The 20,543-nt window shown below is 42.3% G+C and overlaps 1 protein-coding gene across 4 annotated transcripts in view; it reads left to right on the top strand.

The window, feature by feature from the left end:
- Positions 1 to 20,543, top strand: part of cables1 (Cdk5 and Abl enzyme substrate 1) — a 47,885-nt gene that overhangs the window by 10,535 nt on the left and 16,807 nt on the right. For 3 of the 4 annotated variants that reach the window (XM_035428809.1, XM_035428808.1, XM_035428811.1), the window contains exons 2-4: positions 11,223 to 11,294; positions 11,734 to 11,826; positions 14,460 to 14,537. In XM_035428809.1, coding sequence (XP_035284700.1) covers positions 11,223 to 11,294; positions 11,734 to 11,826; positions 14,460 to 14,537 — 243 coding nt within the window. The remainder of the gene's footprint in view (positions 1 to 11,222; positions 11,295 to 11,733; positions 11,827 to 14,459; positions 14,538 to 20,543) is intronic. The other variant, XM_035428810.1, reaches the window with a different exon arrangement.

The following is a 20,543-nucleotide window of genomic DNA, read 5'->3' as shown; positions in this document are numbered from 1 at the left end:
ACATTTAAGGACCCTAAATTATGGGATCAATTTGACAGAAGCTATCAGAACGGCGAGAGGTATGCGTGGTGGCAGCTTACTATTGATGGGGCACAGAAGGGAAGTGGCATTTCTTGTTATACAAGGTTTGCTGGGGCTATACCTGCAAATAGGTTACGCACTGTTGGAAGAAAAGTGTTCAATTTGTGAACCCAGCAGTGATTTGTTGAGTAAGCTGTGTGAAGCCTGCAGGACTCTTAAGCAGCGACCGTGAATAGCACAAACAAACTCTGAGTTCTCTCTCTCTCTCTCTCTGCTTCTGCTGAGTGATACAGTTTTTGCAGAAAGGGGGAAAAGTACATTTAGATGCTTAACAGGAAATTGCAACATTTAAAGCATTGACCTGCATGTGAAATGCATTCCATATGTGGATATACTGGTAACTGTCAAGAGGTATTGTGGAGTTGTGGTCTTAAGGAGGAACTAGGAAGTCAAAAATATCTGCAAAATTGATGGAAATTTTAAATTTTATTTTGTTTTGAAATGAGGTGAAAAAGTTTGACAGCAGACATAAAATTGCATCTAAAAATACTGCAACGAAAAAACAAAGATAACGTAAGACATTGTAAAGCAGAAACATCTTTAATACGCCATGTGACCTGAAGGCTGCCACAGCAAGTTGAGCCATTTGCTCCTCCTCTCCTCCTCTCGTGCAGAGTGGCAGGCCTTGTCCTAGCCGTTCTCTCCCTCCCCACTGAACTACCCAGACCCTGTATACGTAATAGGAATGCACCAACATGATAGGCGAACACAATAAATCTCATTCATGAAGCTGTTCACTCGATCAAAATGCAGAATATTTTCATTTCTGACACTGCCATGCAGTAAATTCCGGACGAGCTGCCATCCACACGCCAGAAAACATTTAACGTTATGCACCTTAAAATAAAGTGCAGTAACTTCCCCAGTGTTGCCAAATACCACAGAATGAACATGCACAGGCGTGCCAGCCGAGCTCCCTGTGTGCTGCCAAATGCTTCACTCTTCTCCACCCATTAAGTGGCAGAGCTCCTGAGCAATGCAGTTAAAAAATTAACCAATCCAACCTCCATTTTGTAGCTTTTTATTTTTGTGCAAAACAATGCATTAACTTGAATGGTGTTCAAGTTACCACTTCCCTGAACACTACAGCCAGACACAGCAGCAATGCATTACTTTCCAACATCTCTATATTTCAGTGTAAAAATTAAATCATCTGTAACATTGCATGGAAAATGACCATTGCCCATGACTGTTTTATTATTGTAGAATAGCACTAGAAAGGGGTCAAAGTGCTGTAAAGCACATGGTGAAGCCAAGGCCCACTCAGCTTTAATACAGCGACTAAATGCAAGAATGTGCAAGGAAACGCAAACCACAGGTTATATAGCCTTGCTGTTGAAGGCTACAGCAGTACTGTTACTGTGTCTGTTGAGGAGTACCAAGATTATGTTTAGCCTACTGTATGTGTATGCCCCTTGATGATGCATTTATTGTATAGGTATATATGCAGTGTCGTTGTGGTTGTTTGAGTGGATAATCACCACGTTCTGCTTTGTTGAACGTTCCGGCCCATAACACACGACCATGCTGTGATTTTAAATGCTCTGCCTCTGGAGTGCTTTCTTTGTTCGTGATTGTAGGGGAAGTGCTTGCAGCATGATCACATGATCAGGGACATTATGAAAGTCGTACTGGCCATGAAAATTGAAACCCTCTCACGTCCTGTGGTTATGGTCAGGGTTTTCAGGGAACTGCATCCCGTGTGGGGGGGGGAGAAGTGTGACCGTAAGGTTCAGCAGCCACGTTAAGTTAAGTCGTAGCTGTGAGAGCCAGCCGACGGTACGCCCGCCCCCCCCCCTCCCCCCCCCGGCACAATCCCCCCAGTGTCCGGGCCGCTCTGAGAGGGCAGCTGGCGGGCGCCGAGGCCGGGGACGCGAATGAGGGACCCCAGCTGTGCTGGGCAGGGTGCCCGGGCCTCCGTCGGAGCAGCTCCTCTCCGGCCTCCGCTTCCTCCCTCTGATCCGGCAGCCCCGACTCCCTCCCGCCTGCCCTCTCATTTTCAGCCAGGATGAAGAAGCCCTCAGATGAGCTGCCAAGCCACTGGTCGAACAGCACCACACAGGGCCGTCAGCGTGTCGCCGTTCTGTTTTGTTAACCGTCTCAGTGAAACTTGGGGGTCGTGAGTGGCGTCATCGGTAAAGGCGTTGCCACAAGAACGGGCTGCATCCTAGAGCTTAGATATCACAGGCTCAATCACAGGCTAAGTCAGCCGCCGACTATGAAAGTGAATTAACATTGAGAGAACATGCGTAGCTTTTTCTCTACCATGGGGTGGAGGGGCATGGTATTAAAAACTGGCTAGGCATGTGGCGCAGTATGTAGGGTAGCGGACTCTTGAGCCCCTGCCATGGCTCTTACTCAGCTGTGGTCCCTTCTCTATCCGTTACCCTGTCTGCTTCCTTCCTCTGAATCAAGCAAAAAAATAAATAAATACACATGTTGGGCAGACTGTCTCATTCTCTCTCCTGTTAAAAAAACAAAAAAAAAAACAAACATAAAACAAACAAAAAGAAACTTGCATAACAATTTAATTTAACCTTTGATTGTCCCCATCCCAGTCCTTGTGTAATGTGAGTTCAAATGGAAGCACATTTCTATGACAGCAGTTAATATTTTTTCTATCCTGTTTATGTAAGAATTAACGACTTACTTCTCTGAGCCCTGGCACGGTTTTGAGTCTGACCCCAACATGTTTGTTATGAAAGCGTAATACTAGCTATTCACAGAGTGACCTTGACAACATGATTGCTGGGCTTTGCAGGTGGATGCCCTGGAAATGAATGGCAGAGCTGAGTTTTTTGGTAGGGGAAACTCAGGCAAAGCTAGGATAATCATGTGACGGGAAGGAGCTGGAACAGGTCAGGTTTTCTCTTCTCAGGCCCATGTTGGTTCAGCTGGAAGTTGGCATGAGCACGACAGTCGAGTGCCTGGCCAAGGAAGTGGGGGTGGGGTGCGAAGGGGGGCTGGCTTTGGACGTCTGTTAAATGGCAGCTGGCCTGAGCTGAATCTGGCCTCATTATTACTCTGGTTGTCTCCCTGGGGTTTGACAAAACCGTCCTAAAGGGAGCAGACCTACTTTCTGTAGATTGAGTCTAGGCTATTTAATTTGAGTGATGTCATCACTGCTCGACCCCCTTCTATCCACTCCTACACAATAACTCTTGCACATGCGTGCACACACACACATACACACACACACACACACAAGCTCGCTCTGATGATTATACTAAACAAATAGTAATGAGGGAGAGCGTCTTGCTGTGTGACTGTAATTTGATGCACGGCAGAGAATCTCTTCCAGAAGAAATGGGACATGGCACCTTTTCCTAATTTGTGCACCTTCACTGAATTTTTACCCACAATTCTAACCTTCCCCCAGCCCTGTACCCCCAAATGAACTGAAACAGAACGTATAAAGTGTATATACTATAACCTCAGCTAGGACATGGTGCACATGAACAGACTTTGACTCCTCTAGACACCACTGAAAGAAGGCTAGATGTCAGGTCCGCTGGAGGTTGATGTTGGTGTTGGATTTGATCCCAGCTCCCAATGTTCTTCAGAACCAAGTGGAGGTCAGCCCAAGAGCATGGCCAGAATATTGACCCCCGCCCCTCCTATTTCAAGTTTCCTTCAGAGAAGGAAGTGTCCTGCTCATGCACACAATTGAAAGCTTAAGGGACAAGCCAGGCCACACTAGGAATCAATCAGTAAATGTATCACTCGGTCACAAAAAAAACTCAGGAGTTTTCAAATCCCCACTTGCAAGGTCACTGAGCCTTTCTCCATAAGGCATTCTGAATTCTCCCGGAGCATTGAGCTCTTAACAGCTATATGCCAGAGCTTACTGCAGGGAGCTGGAGAAATCAGGAACACCAAGGGAAGGGGTTGCTAATAGGCTACTTAGCAACTGCAACAAGAGCATCTAGCCTGTCCTCATTATAGCAGTCATCGTGGATTGGTTCCTTTAAGTCATCATGTGGTTGACTGAACTAGTGTAATTGACACATGGTTGTTTAAGCAGTAGGAAGTTCCTCAGGTGCTTCTATGTAGCTATAACTGAAGTACAGTCGTTTTCAGGAGCCTTGAAAGAGTGACACATTTTTATACTTCTTAAACTGAATTGGCCAAATCTGAGAATTTGGTAGCTTGCATGATGTTGGAGTTGCTGTTGACCTATATCAGAGGGTAGAGAATGTTTAGCAATAATGTGTTAGTGAGCAAGCATAATGAATTCCCTGAATAGTATTCTCACGTTGAATGGGACCACTGGGTAGTATAGTGTTTTCTTTCACTATGGAAATCTCATTGACAATCCCCTGAGCACCTTATGTCATAGATATGGCCAATGTATTATTGTATACCATTTATCTGTGCATACACCTCACTCAACTTACCCTCTCAGGCTTTGCGGAGTTCAATCACTGTATATATGATCTCTTGGATTAGAATGTGGTAAAATGCTCACCGCTGGATTGGATTGTCAGTGATTTTTGTCATATATTCTCTGAAGACAAATGTGCCAAATGAATAACAATCTTTAAAATTTGGTTCACAGAGAGCATAAAATGTGAGAAGGGGAAAAATGCAGTACATATTATAATGGATGAATGGTTTCTTTTGCTTACTGGGCTTCACCACTGATTCACTCTTGACTACTAAGCATCAGCATTTCTCTCTTGGAGTGCACTGTGAGCTGAGCATTAAGTTGCTTGAATAAAGAAAATGTGCCAGCAAATTGGCTGAGTGTGCTGAGAAAAGGAAGATCAAACAAATCCTCACATGGTGTATTTTGTGAAGATGATAGACTGATGTTTTTGTACAGCTTTTTAAAGTGTCAACAGATGCCTTGAAAGTGCTTTGTGTAAACAAGCTTGCTTATTGTGTGGGTCAGTGTCTCTTAATAAGATGACTGATGGCCTGTTTGTGAGAAGCCCATTCTGAGGAATTTTAAAAGCTATGTGACAGATTCTGCAGCATATTTCCTGCTGAATATTTGGTGTAACCAGGCTAAATATGCGGACCTTGTGTCATTAAATGTGTTTTCTCTGTTTCTGAACAGAATCTGGCCACAATATTGGAATATTTAAAGCCACCCATGAAGAGTGAGCTGCACACTACAAAATGATCACATAATAAGCAAATATGTCAGTGTTGGTTTGTAAATATAACCATGCTTTGTTAAAGTGCACAAAAAATGACCGTAACCGGAACATTGTGACAAAATGTATGGTTGACTTCAAGCGCCTGACTCGGGAATCCGGCTTTATTAAGTAGTATACATGCAGATATATTGTCATCCAGGAGAGCTGCTGAAGAAAACAAGCCTCTTTCAGGAACAAATGAATTCTGAAGAGATCATTTTGCAATAATATGTTCATTAGTACCAGGCAGTGGAATGTTGCACTTACAATTTGACCCCTGTGCAAATCATGCTTGGTCTGAAATTCACCAGCGCTCTGCTGTAATTTCTCAGTGGGTGCAGCACCACAGTTGGACCATCAAGTAATTGCAGATGCAATTGAGCGAACGAGCACATGGGTTTCTCCAACGCAGGCGGCATTATCAGCCAGGCTTGAAGTAATAATTACTGGAGCCATCATGGGAAGCAGCAGGCAGGAAAAACGGAGAGGCTCCTATCAGGAGAGGGCATGCGTTAAAAAAAAAAAAAAAATCCAATCAGCTAAATTTGCCTCTTTCTCTGAACTCTGATGAGAGTCCTGGGGGAGGTGGGGAGGGGTGGGAGGTTTATTGTGACAGATGTGAAGATGAAGTAAATAATGAAGTGGAATTTCATCCTCATCCGCTGTACAGTATATTAGCAGCACCCCGCTGAACACCACCCATAGACCCGCACAAAGAGGCCCCCGCCCCCATCCTGCGAGACGGTCTGGCTCTTTGGACGTTGCCGGGCTGCTTCGCAGTTAGCCGTCACCTGCTGTTTTGGCCTCGTTTTCGCCGTGACCACAGCAGCGTAGCTTTCGCCGAAGCCTTGCTGTTCAGAGGGGTGGAAATGGATGGCCTTTTTTGCGCTGCTGTTGAGCATGAGGCTTGACAGTAGCCATCTTTTCCATCTCATCACTCATTTAGATCTAAAAATGAAACTGCTACACACGATGCTCTGTCCTCACCCCTCGTGCCTCCTCAGCCCGGATAGTAAAAAGCGAAGGTGACAAGGGACCGGACTGAGATCAGTGATAAATGAACTGCAGCAATCCAGAGCTGGCCAGGGTTGCTGGCGTTCAGTGTTTGTGCCGTCACAACTGCGCTCCTGAACTTATCTTCACAGTCTCACCCTCTGCTGCTATGTGAAGAACCCACCTTTGTCCTACCCATTGCATCCCTGTCTACTGGCCAAACAACCAAGCGACTGTAATTTCAGCCAGATTCCCTTTGAAATGAAACCAAGCTTGTTCACATTCTTACCTGATGAACACATATTTACACAGGAGGGCATTAAAGCCATCTCCCGTCTTTTGCTTGTTTATGCACTAACAGAGTATTATGGGAACCATTCTGCTGGAGTGTGACTTGAGTATTCAGACCTGCTGATGCCTGGTCTGTTAGTCAAATGGTCAGAGTTCAGTCTGGTGCACGGTCGACCCACACACTGGAGGGAGTGTGAGCATTGACCAGAACCGGTGACTACTTCTGTAAATTGCTTAGTATAATAGCTTCTGCTGAATGCCTAAATGTAATGTAGGCTATATGACAGGGTTTTGATTGCCTCTTCCTTTGACCTTTTTGCGTCAGAGCTGGAGCGCTCCCTGAAATTTTCTGTTATGCTACTTCTCCCAGCGTTATTCACAGGCCATATGGGTTTTTTACTTAGCAAATGATCAACAAAACCATGGCCAACCAATGGCACTCTCACATGAAAAAGGAAGGAAGCCATTGAAATGGCTGTAACATGGGTTGGTAGTAGGCTTGGGTCGGTTTCCGGTTTTGCCGGTCCGGTCCGGTGTACAAGCTTAAACCGGTTTGATTTTATGCAAACCGACTGAACCGGCATTTGTCATTATGAGACGTAGCCTACTGGCAAATTAAAAAGTAGCCTACATCAGCAACCTGTGCCGACGGCGCTAAATCAAACTTGTATTGCATTAGTAATAATCAATATGACAACGTGATTAACATAATATTATGTTTGTTTATAAATGGAGCCACTAGTGTCTGAGTGCAAAACCCTAGTTGGTAGTATGGTTCTGGTTAAGTTGGTTGTACCATTAGTGCAACTTGTGAAAATGGATATTTATTATGTAATGTATAGTTTAGTACAATATTTTTATGAATAAAGTTATTACATGAATTAAGAAATTCGATGATACAAGGCTAATTAGTAAAACTTAGTCCACCTTTAAATTTAATCTAGCATATCTCATACCGGTTTAATTAAAGTTTTCCTGATTTTATTTCCAAGAGTGGAAAAAACCATTCCACATTAAAAAGTTAATATCTCAAAACAATTACTGAACCATTCCACATGGACGTGACTCTGCTGTTGTTGAACCGGAGCAGGCCATTTGCAAATTTCGGAAACATTAACAGCCTCAGGCAAGAGCACCAGACCCCTTGCACAGAGACAAGCTGCAAAGTTTCTGTCCATTCTTTGTTTCAGTAGCGCGTAGTGCAGAATGGGTATATTGTTTGAACTGAGTGTGAATATTCTTCAGGGATTATTCTGAGTATTCAAAATAACCCCTCGAGCTGGTAATAAATTTCCACTTCCCTTTACTGTAGAGCTTCATCCCGCTTGAGGTCAGAGCTTCGTCATTCTGTGCCTGTGGCCCAAAGGCAGCACTTAGATTTAATAGACATGTATGAACTGCAGCTGTTAAAGGGACAAGGGGAAGCAACAATACCAAATCGTGTTTGCCGAAAATGAAATTGTCATTCGCAATCTTGCTGTTTATGCACAGAACAATGTACATCTAATTCATCATGAAAAAATATGAAAAATGATGGCTCCCACAAGTCATAATGTACTCAATGTTTGTGTTTTATGGAGTTCTCACACAAGTGACTGCACCAGACCAGATTTGCCTAGTTTCTCAGTGGTGACATCTCACCCTGCTGAATGCTAATGGCCATTCGTTGCAGCCCTGTCTTTCCGCCACATTCCCCCCCTGTAAACATTACTTTGTCTCGCCCCACTGACTAGTTTATTGTTACCTTGGCCTGTCCCCTTTCCCTGTGTTCTGCTGGAAGATATTTTTGAGGACCTGTCCCTCTCTCAAGGAAAGTGAGCATGCCGTTTACCGTACTGCCTTATCTGACAAGGGCATCCAGGGGTCTATTGTTTCATTAGTTGCTCAAAAACACTACTGTGTGGGATTGAAAACCACCCTGGCTGTTCTCTGCAAACTCCTTAACCACACGCAGTCATTGTTTGTGGTAAGTGATGCAAAGACCATGCAAGAGGGGACCATGCAATTTAAGGAGGTCACATAAAATATGGGTTGTTTTCACCTGCATCATTAATAAACTCATTGCTTCACACCCTGTACTCAGCCAAAGTCCATAAGATTTCAGTCAGCTGACACTTGGGATCTAAATCAATTTTGTTAAAATAATAAAAAAATAACAAAAAATAAAATAAAATTATTAAACAAGTGGGCTGTTAATTCATTTGTTTTTCAGACTTTAAAAATAAATTTAAATCAACAGATTCTGAAACATTTACATTCATTCAAAGCAGAAATTTGATTAAGAAAAATTTAGATAGATGTAACATGAGAATAGTGTAAATACAAGAACAATGAGGAAATCAAGGAATCTATTTCTTCTGGAGAAAGTCAGCGCAATCTGAAAACCTAGGGGAAGAGAATGAATGCAGAGTAAGAGTAGCATACCAAAACTAGAATGTGAACATGTTTGTTTTTAACCTATTATATTTAGTTTTTTATTGTTTTCTTTTGTGTGCATGTATCTGTGCATACGATCACGTGTGTTTGTGTTTGTGTTTGTGTTATTGCTGTTGTTTGAGCACTGTATTATAACACTATAGTAATTAGGTTTGGGTTGTCATCTGTATTTCTGGCCTTATAATGGGAAAAGTGTATCTGCATGCATGTTTTGTGTCGTTGGATTAAGCTTAACTGCCACACTGCCCCAAAGGGCTACTCTGTGATTTGTCCGTGAGCAGTTAAAAATGTGGTTCAACCTGGCTGAGGGGCAACTGGCAACACCAGATCACATTTGATATGGACACTGCTCACTGACCAGAGTTAAAGCAATAAAGTTTCTGTGATCTGATTCCTGAGTAGCACCACTTGCTGTGTCCGCTCCTCCACGTGCTTGCATTTACACAGAGATGTTTGTGTCAGGTTGGGTTGTATTGGCTTGTCTATTGGTCTCCTCCAAGCACAGATCAGCAGATGCACGCACGTTATCACAGAGTCGATATTTTGGTCATATGAGTGTATATTTTAATGTTTGCTTTGAATACACAGGCCCTTGCAGGAGATTTGGCCCGATGCCAGCAGATTATCTCTTGGCAGATGCATATTTAACTTTCAGTTCCAGCAATTGTGCACTAAAGCAGCACTATGTCTGCACCTTCGGTTCCATTTAGCTAAGTTCAGTACGGCCTGAAATGCTCAGTCGCCCTGATACATTTGTCATCTTGTCTTTAGAGAATTGATTAATAAAATGTTTTGAAGGTTGAATCAGTGGGAATGTTTTGAGGGTTGAATTTATTGGTCCTGCAATCCTGTGTTAGTTTTGGCTTTAGCTCATTTCCCCCTCCAATCCATTGAATAAAAATTCTGACAACTGAAGTTAAGGTTCCATTGATTCTGAGGCCAATGTTATTATGCAATTTCCTCCATCTTAAAGGTGTTTTTCTGTCCTTTGTTTTGGACTTTAAATACAAAACCTCATATATATTTGCACACAACTGGATGAAAATCAGGTTTTCTGAAATTATGCGAAACTAGTGGGATTACTGATGCTGGGGTAGGAGGCACAGGGGATTACTATGGTTGTAATGGGTTAACTTGCTTATTTCACACCTCAGCATAATGGAACACGCTGTACCAGAGGTGGGCAAGAAGGGCCTCGTCTTTTCCTGGATTTCATGCCAACTTCTGATCGTAATAATTGAATTAGCCGTAACATGTATGCCATCTGATATTTTGGCTACATTTCTTGATAAGCACATAAATGATTGCCAGAGTCTCCCTGTATTAAAAGTTTTACTGTGGTCTAATCTACAGATTGACCAGTCTTGATGTGTACAGCCAGTTTAGCTCATTTAGCCAGGGTAATTGGTGGAAGCAAAAACCTGCATATACACCAGCCCTCCAGGACTGGGATTGCCCACCCCTGCACTGGTCTGTAGTGAAAGGCCCCTATGAGGATGTGTGACGGAAATCCATGCTGTGGCTATTGCCTTATCCTCTTACAAGGGCATTATTATGAAACCGTCGAGGCAATTTCGTACAAGGTCCGTTGCAACCGTCGCAATACAAAGGTAACCTTTGTGCTCCTTTATAGCTAAAGAGCAGTTTTTTGTATCCATTTGTTATTGCTTGATGGATTGGAGGTGGCTGCATAACTTTAAAACTGACCTTGAGTCAATTGCTGTCATCTCCGGCTCCTCTGTCAGTACTACAGCATTAAAAATATGTCTAACCAGTTAGTGCTGTTTAAAAAATAAATACTGAAGCGGTGGTGGTGACCATGTTAGGCTAAATGACATGGAAAGTACCTTAGTGACAGTTGTGTTTAATTAAATATCTTCTCTTGTTTTTTTTCAGTGAACAGTGGATCTTTATTATTATGATTTTGTTATTATTGAACGTATTCCCCAGATCCTCTTATTGGGTTTTCCTTGCATGCAGTATTGTTGGCCCTAAACACATGCTGAAAATCCTGTTTCATTGTTTGGGGAAGTCTCCTGTTTCCTCAGTCCTGATGTGACAGGCTCTGTCCTCCCCCCAGCTTGGCATGATGACGTCTTGAAACAGTGACACCCCCCCCCAACCTGTAGCCCTGTTGACTCCCTAGTCCTGCCACCGGTGGCAGGACACCCTTAGACAGAGTACAGCTGCTGTGTATTGAGTTGCCCATGCTGGGGGTACCAGAGACAGCCCTCTCACTGTTCTCATTCTTTGCTGTCTCTGCTTGCGTTACCACAGACGAAGACTCATATCCCAACGCTCGTCCCTGGAAACTCTGGAGGACATTGAGGAGAATGCACCACTGCGCAGGTACAGCGAGCCTATATCCAGTCTTCAGTGCTGCTCAGGGCTGCAGAGTCATGTCACATCTTGCACCTCTTTTTTTGGGTGACTGACATTCTTGCACACACCCACTTTTTACCTTGTTAGTTGCTATGCGAATTCACCCGGTCAGATTAACCTGGAACATATGTAAGAGGCTTAATGTATATTATGGAAGAATAATACAGAAGACTTTGTAATTCTACAGTAAAATAATATGAGACCCAAGAACCATGTACCACAGGTCTGACAAGCACCTACTCTGTGGGTGTGTGGACCGGTCTGTCAATGACTAAGACTGATTTCTGAAGCCTTCATTCAACTTAGTTTTTCATTCCAGTAGTTTTGTAAAGACCTGGATGTGTTGGAGCATATATTTGGAAATCCTTTTTTAATTGGCCTGTATCCTTGCCTGTGTTTTGCTCAGATGCCGAACTCTGTCGGGTTCACCCAGACCAAAGAGCTTCAAGAAGGTTCACTTCATCAAGAACATGAGACAGCATGACACACGCAATGGAAGGTATGCACCCCTCATTTCGGTAACTCCCAGCTGCCAGGATTACCAGTACAGTGTGGTTTGATCCAAGATGGCTACGTCATAGAAGTATTAAGTGCATCCAGACTCCAGAATATTTTATGTTCAGCTAGCCTCAAGTGAAGTGGAGCCCACGATACCTTAGACACTCAATAGTCCTAAAATAAATAGAAATACATTTGTGTAGTAAATGGATCAAACTACTGCTTGTGAGTCCTGTCAGTTTTTGCAGCTATCATTGCAAAAGAATGAGATCAGGCCTGAAGCACAATCCTTAAATTAATAATCGAAATTGATCAGTATGAAGGCACTCTGGGGAAAAATTGTGCCCCAGAGAAACACAGTGATTTTTGTAACATGGCTAACAATGGTCTTCCACTGGAAATCAATGAAACCCCACATTCAAAAATCTGGAGCGTGTAATGGACACTATTTGATAACACACTTGGGTCTTTCAGAAACCAATGAACAATCATCAGGATGTAAACACACAAATCAGGTCTTCAAAGTGGCATGTTAAGATTTCTACCCATGGAATTTTAAAAAATGACAGTTTTTGATGGATGATGACGAGCATTTATTTTATTTTTTTTTACATTAAACCCAAATGGAAGGCTGAGCTGAGCAATTAGCTGAAGAATGGGTTTAGTGAGTAATCCCGTTGCTGCTGATACCTTTGCATCTCACATGAAGCTAAAGGTAGACAGTCACAGTTTGCTATAGAAAATCCTATTCAGCTCTCAGCTCCCTTGATCTTATGAGGACGATGGATCTAAGGGGGGCTGTTCACATTCTGTTGTTAAAGCTGTTCGTCTGGAGTCTCAAGAAACTAGTCGATAAGATTTCCTTTTTTGTCCTATAAAGGACATCTCTTGGAACATTTTAGGGGTGAAACATCCTTAGCAACAGAAATAAACTTCCTCTGGTGCCGCAAATAAGAAAGAGATTAAATGATAAATAGCGTCATGGAATCTATTATATTCACTGTAATATCTGACTCAGTGCATGTGTAGATGGGTCCAAGCTTTTGTTTGGTTTCCCTCATGTCGGCAGACAGGAAAGGATTGCTCAGAGTTCCAGTATTTCACAGACAAAAACAACAAGGCAGGAATGCTGTGTGTCCATTCCCCCTCCCATATCTTAACACTGTCCATAAAATCCAATAGTTTCTTTACAAAGCCCCTTCACACCATAAAAGATCTGTCACATTATGTCTCAGGAAGTCTGTAGTTAAAACTGTGAGAGAATTACTAAGGTTCAGTACCTTTTGTACTCTGTAGCTCACTTAATAATGTCCGATCTGTTGTGAGTGGGGACAGAGTGAAAGGGCATTGATTCTCTGGTAGGACAGCAGGGATAATTGAAAAACAAGTAGATATGAAAGAACTGGAAGTGCTTAAAAAATAGAACATTAAAGAAAGAGTTTTTAATTGTGAGGTTTTTGAATCTGATTTTTGGTCCGGGAGCTTCAGTTTATTTCAATTTTGTGGCACCGAAGCAGAAGGGCCGACAACTTTTATACTGTGAAACACTCATCTCTATTACCAATGTAGGAACCCACAGGGCGTGATCGAAAATAAAACAAATCAATGCAAACTTATTTTTGCCCTCTAAATCCATTTAAAACTCCCTTTGGGCATGGGAGATCCATATCTGGCGCAGTCTGGTTTGCCTGAGAGCGGTTCAGTGCCTGCTGGCTTTGACACGGAAGGTGTGTTGGTGACATGCTGAAAAGACCTTGAGTGTCACAAGCACCAGGCTGGCCGGACACTGCATGAACCCATGCCACGGGGTCCCCTCAGGACACTTGTGCGGGGGTCTTATCGGGACAGCTGGATGGACAGCGTGTTGCTAGTGAACTCGCGACCCCTCTCCCAGCTGTGCCAGTGAAACTTCAGAAATGTTAGGAGCAGGTAATTGGGCCCAGATGGTGCTGCGGATTGCAGAGCCCATGGGATGGGCTCAGGCAGAAAGCAGGTCTGTGCACAGGTTAGCCATCCATATAGACTGTCTTACATCTGTACAGATGGCTAATCTGTGTTACATTACCTTTGCCTGGATTTCATCTCGCAAAACATAAATAAATTCCAGAATGACCCAGGTAGAAGAAATGGCTATAGAAAATGCATACCTGCCTAATAAAAACACATATATATTTGTTTTGATTGTCCTTAGTCAGATATTTTCATTCTATTGACCCTGAATAAAAAATATGTCATTATATAGAAGGTTATATTGAGTATTTGTCTTAGATACTATCATCCATTCTTTTATCCCCTTGAACCTGAGTAAAATGCAGATACTCTGAGAAAAGACCCAAGTAAAAAAAAAAATAGTGAAAATATATTTTACTTGTTTGCAGATGTATGAATTATTTGAGTATCTTGAACTCACTTGATAAATACCTTATTTTAAAAAATATCTGAGACATAAAAAGCACAGTAAAAATATATTGATACTTATGTATGTTTATTGACATATGCATATATAAATATACATTATATAGGCTCTTGTTTTCTAATTTTCTGTTCTTCATTCACTGTTCACTTCTCTCCATCTTAACCTGTAGGTCTTGTGTCTTCAGTACTTATGTAGGCTGTCATCATTTTCTCTTATAGGATAGTCCTTATCAGTGGCAGAAGATCCCTCTGTAGTGTATTATCTGTCCTGCCTTATCGAGATTGTAGCCAAGCAGGGTACGTATTCTACAGCATGCTAGCCTCCATCTTTTCCTGCGGACGTTTTTTTCCCTTCCTCTCTTCCCTCCCTTCCTCCCTCATATACTTCTTTCCTCGTGTCTGTAGTGGCGGACTAGTCTACATCTGGGATGTACGTGATGCTGTCTCCCCTTTTCTTCAGTGAGGTTTCTTATGCAGTAAGGGGCAAACTCATTCTGTCAAACATTCAAAAAAAAAAACGATCAACACCCTTTGTGGGACAACCAAAACACACCGGTTAGAGCAGCGAAATTTTCTCAAATTCTCTCTTCTTATATTCTTTAAGATCAGAGAATTTAATTCTTTCAGGTCAGTGCTGAAGGAACAAAACATAATCCTGTTGTGTTGATCGTATGGCTTATAAATTATTGACATTTGAAGCTGCTGAAGTTGGGCTTGTTTCTGGCTTGAAATCTTGAACATTCATGATTAAGAAGCACCCTGTACTGTAATTTAAGAAACCTTAGTGAAATATGGAGCAATTACATGGAGAGGTGTGCTGTATAAGGGTGGATGGGTGAATGAAATGAATGAAAGAAAAGAAGCATTAACACCGGTGTCTGTCTGTTTCTAGTTGGTTCATGTTCTCTGCTTTCATTGGTTCCCTTCATGAAGAACACAGTGGACTTGTTTTCATTGTGGCCAAATGCAGTTTGCTCAGTGCATTACATCCTTGCCTCATTCATGATGCGCTTTGCTTGCCTGCTAGTTGCGTAGCATGATTTGCTTCTACTCTTTACTGCAAGTTAATGCATTTTTTTGTTACAAACTTTGTCTTCTCTGGCATTCAGGGGTCAGACCAAAGCCAGTAATATCTTTGGGTTGGATAAAACTGGTTCCAGGTACATTGAACAAGGATTTACATTTTTCTTTCCCTTTAAAGGTAACCATGGCCTTGCTCTTTTGCTGCCGGAATGAAAAATTTAACCTCTGTAGCAACTCTTTATGGAATTTCTGGTACTATTGTTGTGCAAACCTAATTGCACTTTGGTCTAGACATCCATTGTGAGCAGGAACATTTGTCAAAAGCATGAAAGTTTTCACAGTCCTTCCTTCTTCCTATCACGGTCCTTCACAAGTTGAACCTAATTTACCCACACACTGACACATTCGATTTTTTCTTCTCCCCACAATGCATTGTGGACACTGGCCTTATTAAATCAGGGAACAGTAGATTTAAATGCAAAGAAAATAGACAATTCAGAGCTCTGAAATTTTACCAACTTCGAAAGTGGAATTAAAATGAATCATGTCCTCACTTACTCATTTACTTTAATGAAGCCTTATTTTTTAATGGGTTACTGTAAGCCGAAAGCCACAACCAATGCTCAAACCATGGCATCTCATTTGAACATATATATATATTTAGTTGTTTTATGTCAGTTTTCTGGAAGAAATTATTTTTTCAGTGACTCACACTACCTGTGGTCTCTTTTGCAAAACTTTAATTTTGTTGACCTTTTTCATAGCAAGAACTGTTTGATGAATTGCTGAGAAATTGTGATATGTACACTCGTTTGTCATTGAGAAGATCTTTTTTTTAATCAATGAAAAGAGTGAGTCATTTCAGTTTAATGCTTGCTTTTTTTGCATCAGTGATAATAATGAGCTTGATATCGATAAGGGCAGAAGAGCTTCGATTTCAGTTAGGCCAAATTGCATATGCTACTTCCAGGTTCATGCTGTACTCTGCCTGGACTCTGAGGTGCATAATCTCTGCAGTTACACTGCAGTCGTAAAGTTAACCTGTAGGCACTGTATAGAAGGAAAAGAAGGCTTATGTAATATGTGCCTATATTGTACTAGAAAGACCATTGTGAAAAGGGTATTTAAATCTTTTTCTGAGCTCGCCTCTGTGGGCAAGTCTGTCGGGTCAGGTAGCCCAAGCGCAAATCCATCTGTATCTTGTAACACATTACACCCCGGAGAGACATATTACCGTGCCTGTAACCAAGAGCTGGTGATAGCTGACAGACGTGCACAGCGGGCTCAAGCTTTGCCTGACAAGAGACCATAACTGATTGAGACCCAGCAATGACTTGCCTTGTTTAGCAGCCCTGGGGTAGTATGTAGAGTATTGACCGCAGTGTCTAGACGCTGCTCCCCACCAACAACTGATACCCATTTGTGTCATGTTCAGCAGATGATGAGGCGATCTGTTGAGAGGGGCTCCTGTCCAGAAACATATTGTGCTAGATTGGATCCTTAAGGAGCATTGACCGCCAAGGGCAGGAAGTCTTGAGATTCGGTCCATAGCCAGTATGATGACCTCTGTCTCAGACAAAAAGAGTAAATGGCCAGTACTGCGTATGTGAAATTTTTTGCATCACCAAAAAACAGCACGTGAACTAAGCCAACCATTTTCTTATTTCACATCACTCTTAATTCATTTGCCCTCAGGCTTTATTAGTGGAAGTGGACATCTGTAAATGTTTTGTCATAGCAGCAGGTTTGGAACCAGGGGTTTGTTTAAGAACAAAATTCACTCTTCAAAACAGGTGGGAAAGATACAGATGGGTTTCTTTGCATAAAGGACTATTTTTGGCCCTTTATTGCTGCACCACTGTTGCAAGATCAAATTCAGTTGTAAGAAACCATGGTTGGTTGTATGAACAACTCTACAAGTACCAGAGGGTTCCTATGCAAAAACAGGCCTCAGGTAAGTCATCACTGTCCGGCTGTACAGGATCAGGGCTGTGTATTATTGATGTACCTGGATCCTTTCACGTACGGCTCTATGACTGTGGAAAGGAAATAGTCCTTTTCTATGGCAACAGGTTCATTAGAATGAGTCATTGTTATTTTTAAGGCATACAGTTTACATGTTGCTCTGGTCCTCAGTGTGACAGTGGCCAGCGTAGCCTGAAAGTGCGTTGATAGCAGAGACTCAGAAGGGAAAAGAGCCCTCCAGACTGCATATGTCACTTGTGAGGAATCACAGCTCTTTTTAAGTCTGCTCGGCTATCTGAGCTAGATCAAAGCGTCTCTGGGTATAAATTGCAATGGCAGGTGCCCCGAATTGCAGGGCGCAGCTCGCCAATATGTGCGGAGCTGCCTTCATAATGAAGTCATCTCCGGTGCCTTCCCTGCCGCAAACGGGCACTCCCCTGAGGAGAACACAAGCGCACAATGCCCCAATGTTCTGCGGCGGGTTTCCCGATGTGACCGGGTTCCTCACCTAAATGCTTGTCCCTGCACTCATTTTCGGAACGTTTTATGCCTTGGAAAGCAATACTTAAATGCAGCACTATTCCACCTGAACGTTTTTTCAAACAACAACATGTCACAGTAATTCTATGGGAAACCTCATACATTGCGATTGTCAGATTCAGAATATTCAATTTGCTGCAATGGGTTCACACTTGGTTGTCAGAGAAGACAAATGATTTGCTCTAGGAAATCTTGGAAAAATAAACATTAAAAAAATTAAAGTCTCCATGAAAGTTTCTAACATCAGCATTTAAAAGTTGTTTTTCTACAGCTTCCAAAAGGTCAGATAAGGTCCTCAGATATTATTAATGGTACTATTAATTTGTGTCAGAATATTTAGATTAAGGCAGCCGTTTTGCCATTTTATTATAAACGCCTATTGCAAAACGTCAGCACTCGTTCTGGGTTGCCCCAGGTTTGCACTCCTGCTGTGGTCATGACCTGTTCCAGACACGCTGCTGCGCTGGATTCTCAGTTTCTTGTCTAGTCTGTGGCTGGCATATTTTTCCTGTCATGTGCTGTTGGAGGACATGGGGACTTAGAGCCGTGACATCTAAGCAGGGGGGGTCAGGCGTTCGTGCCATGTTACTGGAGAGCCACCACACGGTGTCCAGTGACACTGTAACTGAGCCTGGGTTGATTCTGGTTCATTCACAAGTAATCAGGTAATCTGCTGAAGGGATTTTTGCACTGCTATAGAGCAGGGAGTCATTTCACAGCAAAAGGCTGCAGATTACGATGCCTTTGAAGTCAAAGCTCTTTTGCTCTGTTTCCCATGATTGCACCCAATGAACCATTTAGAAAACTTAATAAAATGGTTAAAACTAATTCAGATTTATCATAGTCCTTATATTAAATGGCTCCCAACTCCAATTTGGCAATAGGTTTTTTTCTCTTCTTTGTTCAATGTCCATTAGTAGCTCAAGGCCTTTTCAAAAAGCTGCTGGGTCCTCTCATATGAAGTATTTCACTCTGCAAGCTGCTAGCAAGTGATATGAGAGAGCTTGCATGCATTCATTCAACTATAAGTGTTGCTACTGAACAATGACATGGGGGTCATATACCATATAACATACCAATCTTCTCTGCCCCTGGGGGGGGGGGGGGGGCATAAACCCCATGCAGGCCTCCACCTTTATCAATGGTTTGACTCATTCAAGTACTGATCAGATTTCTGTGATCACCAAGAACCAGAGCTGCTAACCCTCACTCCTTATTTCTTAACAAGCTCAATTACAGGACTTAATTTTCTTTAGCTTATGATATTAACTGGCTGATTCAATTATGATTTTAATTGACCCAAGCGTCTGGAGCACTGGCACAGTGAGTGACTGAAATATTAATTGCCTTTGCTGGAAAGGTCCCAATTAATTATAACATTCTGTTTTCTTCTAACCTGAAATTTTATTTTGTGACTAATTTTTGTGATGATTGAAAGATAATTCAGGGCACAGTACACATTTTTGTCCTTGCTCTCTTAATTTTGAATGTCTTTTTAAATTATAGGATGTTCAAATTTCAGTAGCACAAAAAGTTGATCAAATTTCTGCTGAAAGATGGACTTTCCACCTAGGTTAATCCCTAAGATTATTTCAACATCTTAGATATGAATTTATCTGGTCAATCTCGACTTGGTCACCCATTAATGGTGAATTACTGTATATGCACAAACCATTTAGTACTGTACACTTCTAATTGAATTCTGCATCATTTGAATGCTAGGGGGAAGCGTAGGACGTCTCAAGTGAAAAGATCTTTGAGAACAAATAAGGCAAGACCTCTAGTCACAGTCCAGAAAAATGGCCCTGTTACCTTGCTCGGACAGCTGGCCAAGTTCATCATACTGAGAGTGCTTGACCCTGTGACCTGATGGTGACCTTCATTTCCTCACCAGACCTGTCCCCTACCGCCCCAGCTACAACACATTTCTAGTTGGACAGCCCAGGGTGTCTTTACTTGTCAGCTCATGTTCCCCTCCCTTAAATGCAAAAGGTCCTCTTATTCCCATGGTTTCCCCAAGAAGTAATATGAATGCAGTTGCATATAAGTGACCTTGCTGTCATCGATTCTTTCCGTTCACAGTCTCATCGGAAAGTAGATTAAGATAAAGTTCCTCTCTGCATGTGCATGAATTTTTCCCTCCTCTTTTTTCCACGGCCTAACATTAGACCCTCTATTCGGCAGGGGTGTTAATTAGTCCATAAATATGGTGGCAACTGCAATGAAAATAAAGCCCCCTCACTTAACTGATGCGGAACAATTAAATCTGCCTGAACGCTTTCGACAGCCGCAATAGTGGGCTACTCTGAACTGATGTGGCATTGCATTGACCCTGAGCTGTGAGCAGGGTGAAACGGATTTCATCTGCTGCACAGCACCTGCTGAGAGGAAGGCGCTGAGGACGCATTCATTTACACCCCCTGTAGTTATTTTGAAGTTTCTTCTGTATTTTTCACATAGGCAAGACATCCATCTTCTGTGAGAGTACCCTTAAAGTGAGGGAGAGATGGTCAAACTTGTTCTGTTGAGGTTTTTGTTTATATTTGCATAATTTGCCAAACTTTATTGGTAAGATCGCTTTGCATCTGCATATTAGCAAGTAAAAACTGTAGACAAATATCTACTGTCCACAGGAGTAAAAACTCCTTACCCGGACACTTCACGGGGACTGGCCCAAAATAAGGTACACTGGAGCGCACGTTTCACTGGTCTGCAGAGATGTGGAAAAAAGTGATACGATCAGACGAGTCATCCTTCACCATATTCTCGACAAGT

Source organism: Anguilla anguilla, chromosome 8, assembly GCF_013347855.1.
Source record: "Anguilla anguilla isolate fAngAng1 chromosome 8, fAngAng1.pri, whole genome shotgun sequence".
NCBI lineage: Eukaryota > Metazoa > Chordata > Actinopteri > Anguilliformes > Anguillidae > Anguilla > Anguilla anguilla.
This window is presented reverse-complemented; position numbering and strand designations above follow the sequence as displayed.